This window comes from Haliotis cracherodii, unplaced genomic scaffold, assembly GCF_022045235.1.
Source record: "Haliotis cracherodii isolate W230 unplaced genomic scaffold, xgHalCrac1.p SCAF_18, whole genome shotgun sequence".
Classification (NCBI taxonomy): domain Eukaryota; kingdom Metazoa; phylum Mollusca; class Gastropoda; order Lepetellida; family Haliotidae; genus Haliotis; species Haliotis cracherodii.
In genome coordinates this window covers 2,331,870-2,345,950 of record NW_027266273.1, presented here as the reverse complement: position 1 = coordinate 2,345,950, position 14,081 = coordinate 2,331,870, and the positions used below count along the sequence as shown (strand labels likewise).

General features: G+C 38.4%; 1 protein-coding gene across 2 annotated transcripts in view; it reads right to left on the bottom strand.

Annotated features, from left to right (window-relative positions):
* Nucleotides 1–3,687: 3,687 nt before the first annotated feature.
* LOC139465658 (MPN domain-containing protein-like) overlaps nucleotides 3,688–14,081 on the bottom strand; it is a 28,663-nt gene continuing 18,269 nt past the window's right edge. The window contains exons 12-15 of one of the 2 annotated variants that reach the window (XM_071247394.1): nucleotides 13,421–13,509; nucleotides 11,058–11,150; nucleotides 10,394–10,486; nucleotides 3,688–9,543 (exon numbers count right to left, since the gene is read on the bottom strand). In XM_071247394.1, coding sequence (XP_071103495.1) covers nucleotides 9,457–9,543; nucleotides 10,394–10,486; nucleotides 11,058–11,150; nucleotides 13,421–13,509 — 362 coding nt within the window. In that variant the 3' untranslated portion in view covers nucleotides 3,688–9,456. The remainder of the gene's footprint in view (nucleotides 9,544–10,393; nucleotides 10,487–11,057; nucleotides 11,151–13,420; nucleotides 13,510–14,081) is intronic. The other variant, XM_071247395.1, reaches the window with a different exon arrangement.

The following is a 14,081-nucleotide window of genomic DNA, read 5'->3' as shown; positions in this document are numbered from 1 at the left end:
TTCCCATTTAAATAGGGTTATGAATCCATAATCCGGGCCCAACTGGAACATGTCTCGCTGTCACGCCAGCCATCCAACCAATCAATGTAAAGCCGGTGCGCGAAATCGTCTGCTGTAGAAAGATAGTATTCTACTATCTGTATGACCTACTACATCAAATGAGGAGTTTCAGTGTAAATATGAATTAATTTCGATAGATTGAGTACAACCCTTAACAAATATCACGACACTAACATTGCAGGTTTTTTTTCAAAACGACATGGCATTGTAATGCGATTTCTCTTTAAGATTGTATCATACTACGACTACTGTCAGAAACTAGTCGTTCGTTGCTAGTACACTGTTTGCGAAGTTGTTCGTACACGTGTTTCACAACAAATAAGAATTCATGGTGACGTTGAGTGTGTAATCGTTCGAACGGAAACTATGATAGCTGTCCTTATACATTCATCCGTTTGCCCATTATTTTATAGATGACATGTCTGGTTATGGGAGGTTGACAATCACACATGCATCAGAAAATCTCTTGAGCCACACTTAGAATTTCACGTTCCGCGTATCTTGTATGCAAAAGAAAACATTGATTATAGACAGGATCGATTGTTATATTTTTTCTAGACCCTGCAGTCATTTTGCCATTGACACCGTGATAATGGGTTGGGACAGAATGTCTTCACTAACCGTAAAATGTAATGTAGTTGTCACATAGCTAGCCTGTAGTGTACATAGCATTGCGAGTGCTTGAATGGTGACAAAGTCGGAAATGATACATCACAGCTGTTGCATGTTTCTGTCATACTGTAGTTGCGTGCATATTCATGCTATCATTTATTGGCTTGACTGATTACTGTTATAAATGTTTCTCATAAAACTCATTTCACAGTTCTCACAATGGGTCTCTAATTTATTGCTCATGGTTAACTAGCAATACAATCTCATTAACCATAAAAAAACCACACGCACATAACTGCTGATGTCACATAAGTAGCTTGAGGCAGTTACCCAACATTTAAAGGAGAGGACATGCTGATTGATGGTTTACAAGATGAGCTTGGTCTTTTAATGGGATAGGATTAAAGCTGAAGCTGGGTTCTGCATTGTAGCTCACATGGACTCCAAATTAGTTGAAACTGATTGAAGTTTTAGATGTTTTACTTAACATTTGTCAGTCAGCACATTGATTCTAGAATATCTCTGGAATCAATTGAGGTATTGCCTAACTTTGAAGGTCATCTGATTCAGGCAGGCTTTTATGCGAGTCCTACAAAACAACCCAAGTTCATTTCCATGCCAACTGGCATAGGATATTTGGTTGTATATATGAACTTGCTGTCCTGGGGTTCTAATTTCATTGGCATGTATGATATATATATATGGGTACAGATAATATTTTTTAAACACTCATGTCCAACAGACAGAAGAAGCAGTGCCCTTTCTGCCCCAGTTATCAAAAGAAACATTTCCTCCTATCAGATTCTGAGACATGTTTCTGTTGCATGTCATCATCATTAAACTGGTTTGTCACATGTACATGTATTGGTTTATGAGATGCCGTCATCATCCAACTATGCCTTTCAGCTAAAACATAGCTTTCACTACCTTGTGTGGATTAAGATATCTGCATAGTTTGATCACAGGAACCTTTTCCCTTCTCTCAGCTCTGTGGGGGTTTCAAGGGAAGAATAGGTCCCTATAAGCCCACACTTATTGTAAGAGCCGACTAAAATAAGCAGTGTATGATATCAAACATGAAAGACATAGCTCTGTGCAAGATTTAGGTAGTCCCTAGAATCAAGTACTACAGGAGAGAAACTCCCCCTTAATTTCAAACACTGATTGAGTGTGTCCTCAGAACTGGACAACTTGGATCACTGCTCAAGCAAACTATCGCATGTTCCTGGCCCAGATCACAGGCAGACATGATAGGAAGACTGAATATGGCTGACATCTGTGTGAAATATTCCCTCACTGATACTTTTTAACAAGAAGATGCATGCCTCACTTGCCAGGAGCCTTTGGTTCTGGGTTCAAATCCCATGCGACCTGTGAACATCCGGGGTAGAATAGCTCTTCAGCAACCCATGCTTGCAGTAAAAGGCGACTATGCTTGTCGTAAGAGGCGACTAACAGGATCGTGTGGTCAGGCTCGCTGACTTGGTTGATGCATGTCATCAATCCCATTTGCGTGGGTCAATGCTTATGATATCAATCACTGGATTGTCTGGTCCAAGCTTGATTATTTACAGAATGCCAATATATATCTGGAATATTGCTGAGTGCAGTGTTAAACAACCAAACAATCAAATCCCATGTCTGACTTGATACTTTGTCTCTAAGAACCATAACTGTGCTTGTGAGTTTCATGGAACTGGAACTGACACATATCCATGTTTTCCTCTATATTATCACCACAGACGATGATATGCCTGAAATACTCCAACTTACTCAGGTGTTGAAACAGTGTTGCAATAGCTCCACATCATTCTATTGATTGGCGTAAGAGGTGATTTAATTGATTGGGTGGTCAGGCTATGTGACTTAACTGATAGCATCTCATTGTGCTCATTGGTGTGGTTTGTTTCCAGACCATAGTTTGCCTGGTCCAGACATATTTTAGAGTTTTCAAAGGCCACTGTAATATTAATGGAAAGTGCTGTGACACTAAACAAATTCATCACACTCACTTGTCCAACTTGCTTAATCATCTACTAGCTGACCAACAATGACCTTTGGCAAAACAAGGCTCTGTATCTTACCTGAATTAAGAAGAAATAATGGTGACCTTGTTTAAAGTCTCATTGGAATTCTGTGGGCACTTTTGAGAGACATCCTAAAAGAGATCACCAGAGAGCTTCTACTAGCCTTTTTATCAAAGTCCTGTTTCCACCCTTGACACATCAAGCCCACTTTCCTGTGCTAAATATGATTGGACTATCGCACATATTGGTAGTCCAATTAGTGAACGTTTCACAAAATCAACATCCACGACTGGTACACCTTCATATGAAAGTGATTTACCGCTGCCTGTCTGTATTGACACAAATATGTCTATTTCATCTTTTAAACCCCCTAACGATTGCTTGTTTTGGTGTCAGGCATGAAATCGTGAATGTTTGTGTTATCTGATCGACTAGGTTGTCACCTGTGGTAGTTGCCATATTTGTGAAGCTCTACGAGATAACAGTGATCTGATTGGATATCACGTTTTCATTAAAAGGGGCACAACTCGTGATCTACGCGAGGTGATGCCAGGGTCAAGCCAAGAATAGTAGTCTTGATGTGGCAAGGGTAGAAACTAGGCTTTGATATAGTGGAGGCTAGTGGACAAGCTTGCCATGGGAAGATGGGTTGAGGCAGAAGACAGCTTTGAATTCCAAAGCCCATGTCCACATCTTAGGTGAGTGAGTGAGTTAAAGTTTAACATCACATCGGCAATATTTCAGCCATATCGTGACAATGTCCACACCTTAAATCTGGTGAAGAAAAACATATCATATACAGCCTCATGAACTGCTGTCGAGTACATGTCATTTGCTATCCTACAATGAATGAATGAATGAATATTGTTTTACGTTGCATAGGCTACATTGATGACAAGGAAAAAGTTCAATTGAGGAAACAATATGTATTCTTTGATATTTTTATTCTTTCTAAAGTTATGTATATAAATAGGAGACCTACAAATTAACATGCACTTTTGAAAATAAATAGATACTAAAATCATCTATAGTATATCTGTAACAGGTACAATGGCCAAAAGGCAGACAACTCAAGTATTGCTACCTAAAATCTATCAAACTGCACAATCTACAAATCAAAGCATCTTTACTATCAATGTGCCCATATTTAATTGAGCTATAAAGAGTGGAAAGGACAATTTGTGGTTCACCTGAGAATTGTAATATACAACCCTTATGCATTTTGACTAGGGGCTTAACAATATTGGAAATCTTAGTTCATGTTGTGAAACATCTCTGCCATTGCAAAGACCATGATAATTTCAAGGTATTTATATCACAAAACTGCACTGATTCATTTCCATAAGTGGTTTAAGCATCTTTTTACATTGTGTGAGTTGTACATCCCCTATAACGGTTGTAAAGGCATTATGGTACACAGAATATATTTGTAGGCATGTAAAACCTTTTTCTTTTGTCACTGAGCACGGGATGTCCCTTCCTAAAATGTATCCGACACCTGGTGGCATACTGAGATGGTTACATGTCATATTGCCCGTCATAGTATTCCATCACAATAGTCTATCCAAGCACTAACCCCCATAGACACTTCATCAATGATGACCAGTACTTCAAATACTATTGAAACTGTCATGTTTGTCACATTACTTACTCCAAATCATAAATAACTTATTACAAAGAAACTTCAAAATATTTAATCAAGAGTTACAGATTTTAATTCTTAATTTTTCTTTAGTTTAAACCTGGTACATGTGCTTATTGAAATGAGCACAACAATGAATTTTCAAAAAGGATATGAAAAAGTCTGAAATTAAGGCAATGCCACTTCTTTCCAGCACTAGTCCATGGTTATGGTGTTGCAAACTTGCATTGACTGTAAGAGAGCTACAATACCTTTGAGGAACATGCAATTTGTGCATTTAAGATCTGTATTGGCAAGAGTTTAATCTGAAGTTATGAATTGTTTAATGTTTTCCCAAGAATTTTCAACAAAGTGTCTGAAATACTGGGCTATATTCAGGCAGCGGATGGCAAGTTCATTCACAATTAAACAATAATATGATATTGTGAAGTCACACATAAAATGAAACAACATGAGGACCCCAGGGACCTTCCTTTTCTAACTTCAGCCTGTACAACCTTGCCCTTCAACTCCCCTACATTGGTGGATAATGTTTGTAAAGCTTCAAGGCATGATGACCTTAATTGCATATGATATTCCCAACTTCAAGTAAACCAGTTGTTTCCTTGTTTTATGGACAAGCCTATTGTCCCTTGTTGGAAGTATTGTTTTTGTATCTACTGCCTTGTAAAGTGAAGAACTCATGTATGAAATTGGTGTGGCCTGAAAAGGAGTTGATGAAGTTAGCTGAGACAAGAAACCTAAAGACTTTTTTGGGGCACTTGTGCAATTTTTACAAGGAAATATCTAGTCTAGTCTATCATAGAGGTGGAGGTGGTTGGAATATTTTACATCCATGAGTACTCAAAAAGAGGACCCTCTCAAAATGTATGTAATGTTTGCGGCAATTTTCTTTTTTATGTTCCTCCCTGAGCCTGTATCAGAGTTCCATACATCTTCCCAAAGCAAGGGAGTTAACTGACTTTAAAAGTCCAGTTTCCACTCTTGCTGAACTAGGTGGGAATTATGGAGTTATGATGTTTTAGCTGCACTAATGAGTGCATAGTCTAATCCAAATCGCGGAACGAAATTGAGATTGGGTTTATAAACAACATAGCAACTGCCATGCTGATTTCAGTTGCTTGCAGGATTTGCAGAGCATGTGTACTGTCAATGCTGCGTTGACAGAGGTTTTACAAATATTTTTAATCAAGGTGCTCAAGTGATTTGATGTACTTTGCTAGGTAAGACCCATTTTCATTATCAATCAGATCGTCTGGACTGGGCACAGCCATTTTGGTTGAAGAAAATGCAATTGAAAAGAGGGGTGGAATCTGATTTGTCAATAAGTGGGCAATAGCAGGGACATAAGTTGTAACTGCTACTGGTGGCGCTACGAGCCATGAAATTCCAGCCTAGTTCGGCAAGGGTGGAAACTGGACTTGTATAGTCAGTTAACTCCCTTGCCTCGGGAAGATGAGTTCCATAGTGATGTATTGATATCAGGATTATGAAAGCAGTATTCATATTTCATTGAGAAGTTGACTGTCAGTAAGCCAGTTGAGCACAGATACCATCTAAAATGTAATGAAAAATAGTAACTAGGACAAGGTAATTATGTTCAAATAGATTAGATTCACCTTTCAATTTAATCCTATGGAAAATGATTACAGATGATTTGCCAATTTAAACCCTCTGATTGATAATCAGTGAAGCTATACAGTTTTGTAAATCTGTTCAAACTTCAGATGAATTGAAATGGATAATGAATAATGAATAAATACACGTAAACTTCAGGCACACAGGATTGTGACCAAAGAGGTTGGAGGAAAAAACTTTCACCCATCTGGTCATACAAATACATTTATCAACATTGTGCACACATATATTCTTCAAATGCCATGACATATTGGTGAAATAAATTCTTTTGAACAAAGCTCATTAGAACCTAAGACATAAGTACAAAGCTCCAACAAAACATTAAAATCATTCAAGCCCAAAAGTCTCATCTCCGAGTCTGTCATAAAACTAATAGGACAGTCAACTTGTAATATAACAAAGATGGAATACAGATGCAGTAATTGATGTAATCAGACTCCAACTTCCAAGACACTGTAGAGATTCCAGGTTAACTTCGATCCCAGCAACCTATCAGGCTTTGAAAGCAATTTCAATATTTCTCGTCGTCAACAAATGACATGCTACAGAGTTGCAATTTACCTAATGGTAAAAGAGGTAGTCCACAATGAAATGTCACTAGTCCTTCCTGAATGTTATTGGTCTTGGACTATCAGAATTAAGTTAATTTCGAACCCTGCCTAGGATTTTCTTAAGAGACAACCAAATGGATTGGGAGGTCGGGCTCGGTGGCTTGGTTGATGGTGTTCCATTGTCCCCTGACGACATGGATTGCTGTTCATAATATCAATCACTGTCTTTTCTGGTCTACATTTAACAGGCAACCTTTGTGTAGCTGGAAAATTGAAAGTTTTTCAAAATTATGGGATTATCAGTATGTGGAGCTGGGCCTAATTATTAACAATACCTCATACTTTCCCACAGTTCATCCTTAAACTACTGAATTTCATCATTTGTACATTTTGTTCTCTCATTATAAAGACATACTAGAAACCTAGACTGTTTCATCCTAGGGACTATTCAAATAGGGTTTCAAAACAGGGATCTTACTTGACTATGTGTATCTTAGAAACTGTCTATTCTATAAATTTGGTTTTAACATGGTGTCTGCAATAAATATGATAACACCTATACAGGACACTTTGTCTAAATAATTAATCAGAAAAAATGATGATATTGCTTGATTTTGCAAATACAATTTAAATCAAGGTTATCACTCTTATGAGGTTCTGGATGCAGTTTGCAATATTCCAGCAATATCATGGTGGCATCAAACGAGACAAACCTTCACACAATCTACACGCAGGAATCGAACCTGGGACTGGCTAGCAGGTTTCGAACATTTGGCTACCCGACACTCCTAAAAAGCTTAGAAGTCAGAATAAGGGTGTCTGAGGTGAAGTGCTAATTATATCAACAGTGTACCGATAAGCAGTCAGACGTGGTAATTGAAGTTATTGCAAATTTTAAATACAATCAACTTTAGTGTTCCCACAGAATTCTATTTGAACAACTCCAACTGAATGTATCAAGAGTTCTGATTCTCACACAACAAATGCCATTCAAGAAACTTACATTGCATCTCTTGTGACAAACAATGACCAAAAAAAAGAAAACATCTTATCGGTTTCAATTTATTCCCCTGCCGTTAGACAAATATATTGGGGGGATGAAATCATTATAGAAACAAACACAGATCTAGCTTAATTTACATGCATAAGAATAAATATAGGTACCTACTAATATATGGACAGATGCGACCCCCCATTCAGACCCTCACAAACGCTGTAGATATAAGGCACTCGGATATATAGGATATATACAGATGCATGGGGAGATTCTCAGTGACGTACACTTACAGACCACATGGACCTCACAATATCGGCATGTTTGTCCTGCAGCAGGAATCGACTTGGAATGATACACACAAATTGAGATACATGCACAACTGTTCTCTGTGGAATATTTGAGATTCAAAAGATTTTTCTCTTATAAGTGAGTCAGTGAGTTTGGTTCATGCTTTGAAAAGTATTTCAGTTCTAGCATGTATTGTATCATTGGATTCAATAAATATCAAGGTTAGGAATTGCCACTAGTCCTGTAGTCCTCACCAAACTGCCCAATAGTAAAGTTACCTAAGGACTAGTAGAAATTGGCCCATTTTAAGGGTTTTGCTTTATGGTATCATTGTAAGGACTAGTGGACAACAACTGTTAGTTACCCTGAATAAGGTATTGTTTCCCGACAAAATGAGGCAATATCAGTATAATTCGTAATACAACCCTTGTACATCAAAGTAAATGATTGTACTGAAACTGTAGCTTCCTAAAACATTGTATACATGTATTGTATCTTTACAGTACACTCTGGTGTACAATTCCACGTGAAAAAGCCAGAGAAAGACAAACGTGTATATGGGGTGCCTGTTTTCTTTAAGAATACATCACTGTAGTCAAAAATAATGTGTTTAAAGATTCTAAATCAGATCTCTTGAAAATATTGCACAAAGAATTCATAGGAAAGAGTTTGTGGGGAAATAGAATGTAACAAAGTCAACTGAGATACACAATCATAGACCAACAACTTCCACTCAAAATGTGATGGATACAACTAGTCGGTGAATGTCCAGCGATACAAACTGGACATATCTCTGTCTCCTTTCTACAGCAGTACAACAAGTATCTTACACAAAACAAACTACAAAAGAAGTGATTCTCAGGCAAAAACTTGGCGAAAAATGGGTGTTCTTGTTATTAGTATGAAAAAATATGCTGCCAACAGGATAGAAGTTTCACACTGGTCTCCAAGGATGAACTAAATGGTTTTAAACTGGGGGTCTTTTACTGATGAAGGTAGCCGGAGAAACAAGAACAAAATAGTACAGAACACCCTGATAAACATGCCTTTAATCACTATGTCACCCTTGCCCCCTTTTTAAAATATAAAAAGACAACATTATCACACATCTTCCCTATTTCTTTTCAAGTCGACATTTGTTTTTGGTGTGTTCACTGTACTGAGTCAACAGGAACAACAAAATGTTCCCTATTTAATTTGACAGTAAAAAATATAGTCTGTTTCAAGTGAGATACCAAAAATAAAATTAAAATAAAATCCAGTGCCCTAATGGAGTCTACAAGGATATGCCGTAACTGATCATGTTAAGTGCCCTTGTGGTTGGTGGTTACCAAATACGCTAACAATCACTTGTACCATACTAAACACAAACAAAATCTCATTCATGTTGTTGTTAGCAAATAAATAATATCATCGCAACTCGGACGAGGAACACCATTTCCCCTGCATACAAAACCACTGGCAGTGTCACAGCTCACATGACCATCAGGTTGGAATGTTCTATGAAGACTCGACACCAGCTTCAGTTCTGGGGTAACTGAATCTAGATTGATCACCAACCCATTCCAGTTTCAGACAAATGATTTTGCAGAAAACTGATTCTGGAATATGCAATGAAACATGGAACTGGTTCAAGTTTGACTAGACTGGTACGAGGAGTTGCTGTACATATTCCAAGAAGCTTCCCTTGTCTATCAAGTCTTGTGGAAGTCGGGCGCTGAGAGAATCCTAAAACAAACAGGTCTTCAAGTTAGTTACAAGTTAGCAAATGAGAGAGTACCACATAACAAAATAGATTTGGGATTTATCAAACCTCCATTAGCTAATGGGTTCATTGAGTTCGTAATGTTTCATAAGATTGGTGGCGGCACAAAACTGGGTTGTACAAAGCAATCTTAAACTATCAATAACTAATGATACTTTAAGTGTAAGATTTTCTTTAACGTGACATTAACCAGGGTATTCACCTATAATCTTCCCACAATTCCATTTTAGCAAAAAAGCCCTTTCTTCTTCCTGTCATCTACCAAGTAGTATGAGTGGTATGTAGGAAATAAATATCTCGGCTCAAAGTCTGTTAAGTCAAAAGAGCCCAATTAAACATCTTCGGACGTTCATATTGTGATGTATTTTACATGTTCTAGAGGTTTAAATACAACAACAATTTATTAATGGGATCCCTGCATATTATCAATATTTTAGTGGATATTATCGGTCTTGTTTGGTTTCAAACAGGTCAATGGTAAAACTTTGACACAACCAACCTCAATGAAACATTAGTTAACAGAGGTTTAATGATATAAAATGACAGGTCATACCCATCCTTGACTATCCAGTGTGTTAAATTGCCATTGTGTATTCTATTATGAATATGCTGGAACAACTAACTTGGCTTTGTTTTGTCCTTGATTCCAATGGCACAGTGAAATTCTGTGCAAACTTTGTGTTGATGATAAAGTTACTCCTCTGAAATTCATTCACAAGAAATGACAAGTATAATACAATCATTAAAAATTTCAGAGGAGTGATGAAGCTACTTTCCCGGTTATGTCTGACACATAAAAAACAGTGTACAAACCTTCACTTTCTCCAAGAAGGGTTTTGCATTCACCCAGTTTTCTTTAAACCTTATTCTGTCAGGGGCACATTTGTAAAAGTCAACCAGCTTTTTCTGAAAACCAGAATGTCCTCATCATAACAATGCACTTGACAGAATGATAACATGACTGATAACTTAACATGATAACATAACCAGCTGATAACATAACATGATAACATGACTGATAACACCAGGGAACTTATTACTCTGGTTTCCTTTCAAATGCATATTAAAGAAAGAGTGAGTGAGTGAGTATGGTTTTACGCCGCTTTTAGCAATATTCCAGCAATACCACGGCGGGGGACACCAGAAATGGGCTTCACACATTGTACCCATGTCAGGAATCGAACCCGGGTCTTTGGTGTGACGAGCGAACGCTTTAACCACTAGGCTACCCGACCGCCCCTATTAAAGAAAGAATTGACATAAATGGTATCATGAGAATTAAAAAAATATCTGTATTTTTTTTACACCTCAAAACCTTTATCATTGCAATAACAGATACATCTCCGGACCCAGCAGGTAATGACTTCCCAGTTTTCACAGAGACAGGGCCTCAGTTTCACACATGGCACTGATTACAACACTGAGACAGACACCAGAACATGGAGCACAGCTTCTCTCCAAGTAGGACGAGCCTTACCATTTCTGTGAGGAGCTCTTCAGATAAGGAGGGATTTTGGTACACAGTGTATGTCATGCACATGGGAATTCCATAGTCTGACGCTTGGTGATGCTGGTAAGAAACAAAACACATGTGAAAGACATTTTAGTGAGTGAGTTAGCGAGTGAGTTGGGTTTAATGCTGCTTTGAAACATTATTTCGGAGCACCTTTAGAATACAGTACCACAACTTCTCGTGAGGACGATCTCTGCCATAGGTCACATGTCACAAGACAAGCAACCAGTTTTAGTGAGAATCCGTCGGACGCGAACCCGCGACCTTCTGATTGTTAGCCTGACAGCTAACCGACTGAGCTACGTCCACACTGTAAAACTTAATGCAAATTTACCTAGTCATGCCTATGACGTTACGGAACTGAACGAAAAGGGTCGAATAGGTGACGGACACTTACGAAGGTTACGGGTAGGCATGGTGTCTTGTGACTTTAGTCTATGGACACTTACGAATGATCCGGATGCCATTTGGCACACTCGTCCCATTCCGTAATCTACAAGATACCGGGTGGTGAGGAATGAGCCGATATGCCGCGAACTGAAAACAGCTCCAGGCGTCAGACGTCGAACTCGCGAGTGCGCATGAATGATATGGTATTTAATAATTCGTCGGGTGATTTTTGTGACAGAAAAGTGTGGTAGGGAACACTGTAAGAATGATGTGGATAATAGTAAGGAACGATGGAGGAATAAGCATGACTAGTGACGACACAACGGTGAGTTCGCTTTTGAATCAGTACTGAAAAATGTAGCCGGTGAAAGTGGCTTGTGTGAATGTCCGAGGACAGTTTCCAGTAGCCAAAATATTCGACACAAAACCATTTCATCCTTTTTACTCGACGTTTTTGTGGGAAGAATATAAGGAGCCGCTATATAATCTATGATAGCCACTAAATGAGTACCTAGCCCCTAACCCTAATGATCGTAAAGGGGTGATTGATCGTAAAGGGGATCCAAGGGATAAGGATAGACTTAGGGTAATCTAATAGCCACTAAACGGGTACCTAACCCTTATGATCGTAAAGGGGTGATTTATCGTAAAGGGGATCCAAGGGCTAAGGATAGAGTTTGAGGTAACCTACCCTAACACTGGCGACATTTGGATGTGTTCAGCACCACTAAATTTCCCTAACAAACTACATTCTTGTGCATAATAATGAAAATTAATGCACCGAAAAAATAATATATGTATATTAGTTCCCATTTATAACCCTTTTAGCCACTTGAATTACGAGAAAAACGAAATAGAAAATACATAAAAAATAAAAGTGCTTTCGTAAACTAGCGCTTCCTATAAAATGCGCCGCCGCAGGCTATATTCAGTAAACAAATATTCAAAACTTTCCACAGCGCTTGGCGTATTCAATGACATTTCATGTAGAGATGATAGATCACTGGGAGGAGCTTATGCACACTCGATGACCCCCAACGTCACAGGGCATTGTTTCGCCGGTTTGACTGGCAACAAAATACCTCAAATTACGTCATAGGGTATGATCACGTGATTGAAAAGTTTGTGGTACTGTATTCTAAAGGTAGGCCTATTTTTTCAGTTGTATCATAGCGTGTCATCTTAATGTGGGAGGAAGTGTTTAGTGTTTAGTCTTTAATGTCTTTGGTGAACACAACCACCACAGGTATGGTACCGACACCCTAGAAACATCATCAGGGCGAACTAGGATTCAAACCCATCATCCAAAGGTTTCTGGCATGCCCTGAGTACACAACTGCACAGTCAGAGCTCCAGATAAGCTTTTGGTGTTGTGGGTATTTTACCCATGCATTTTAAAATCATTGGGTATCAGTAATTCTTTCTGGGTATTCAAATTTCTGTTACCCACTAGTTTTTACACATGTTGGTTTTTAAGTTAAATATTTAAAAACACTATTCATCTAGTCCCTGCAAACTGGTTTCGTGTGGGTTTGAGAGCTTTATAGAACTCAAAAATATCACGGTACTTCCACAAGAAAGTGTGATGGCAAATAATCATGATGTAACTGTCATCGTGGAGTTTGGCAAGGTTGACGGAATGCCCGTTTATAATTTCAAAATAAGTTGCTGATTTGCTAATCGAATACGCAGGGTTACTTCACAATATTTTGATGATACGCACAAGTTTTAATTTTGTAGCGTATCTGTAATATTCATTGCGTATTTGATATGCTTGGATTTTATTTTACTGCATATTTTTGCATTTCTGATGCGTATTTTACGCAGATACGCAGCTTATCCGGAGCTCTGACAGTTAATGGAAATTTAGTCTTTCCAGTAAAAAAACATTGGACACATTGTTTAGGAGGGCTTCAGGATGTATTGAATGCACCTACCATATTAGTACTACTCACATCTGGGGGAGGCATGACCCAGTATGCCTGAAACACTGCCTCATTCTTCTCCGGCTTCACATCATACGGTGCTGGAGATAGAACACATAGATACAGCTACTGGCAAAATCTGACCCAATACAGAACCACATTTCTAGAATAACAGATACATCCAGGGCCCACTTGCACAAAGTGATCTTAGCGTTAAGATGATCATACTCCCATACTTTAACATAGGCTTACAATAGTTGTAGTGCTAAGATCGTTTTGTGCAAGTGGGCCCAGGACTCCCCCTGTCATAACTACAGAAAGAAACTATGAGAATAGATACAACATATGTATCTGTCTAATTCTGGCATGAAAATTCAACATTGACCTAATATCTGCTTCATAAAATCACAGGCGACTATGCCTGTCGTAAGAGGCGACTAACGGGATCGGGTGGTCAGGCTCGCTGACTTGGTTGATACATGTCATCGTATCCCAATTGCGTGGATCGATGCTGATGATATCAATCACTGGATTGTCTGGTCCAGACTTGATTATTTACAGACCGCCGTTATATAGCTGTAATATTGCTGAGTGCGACGTTAAACAACAAACAAACAAACAAACATCATAAAATCACCCAGGAAGCTTTGAAAACTGTAGCAGAAACATAAAT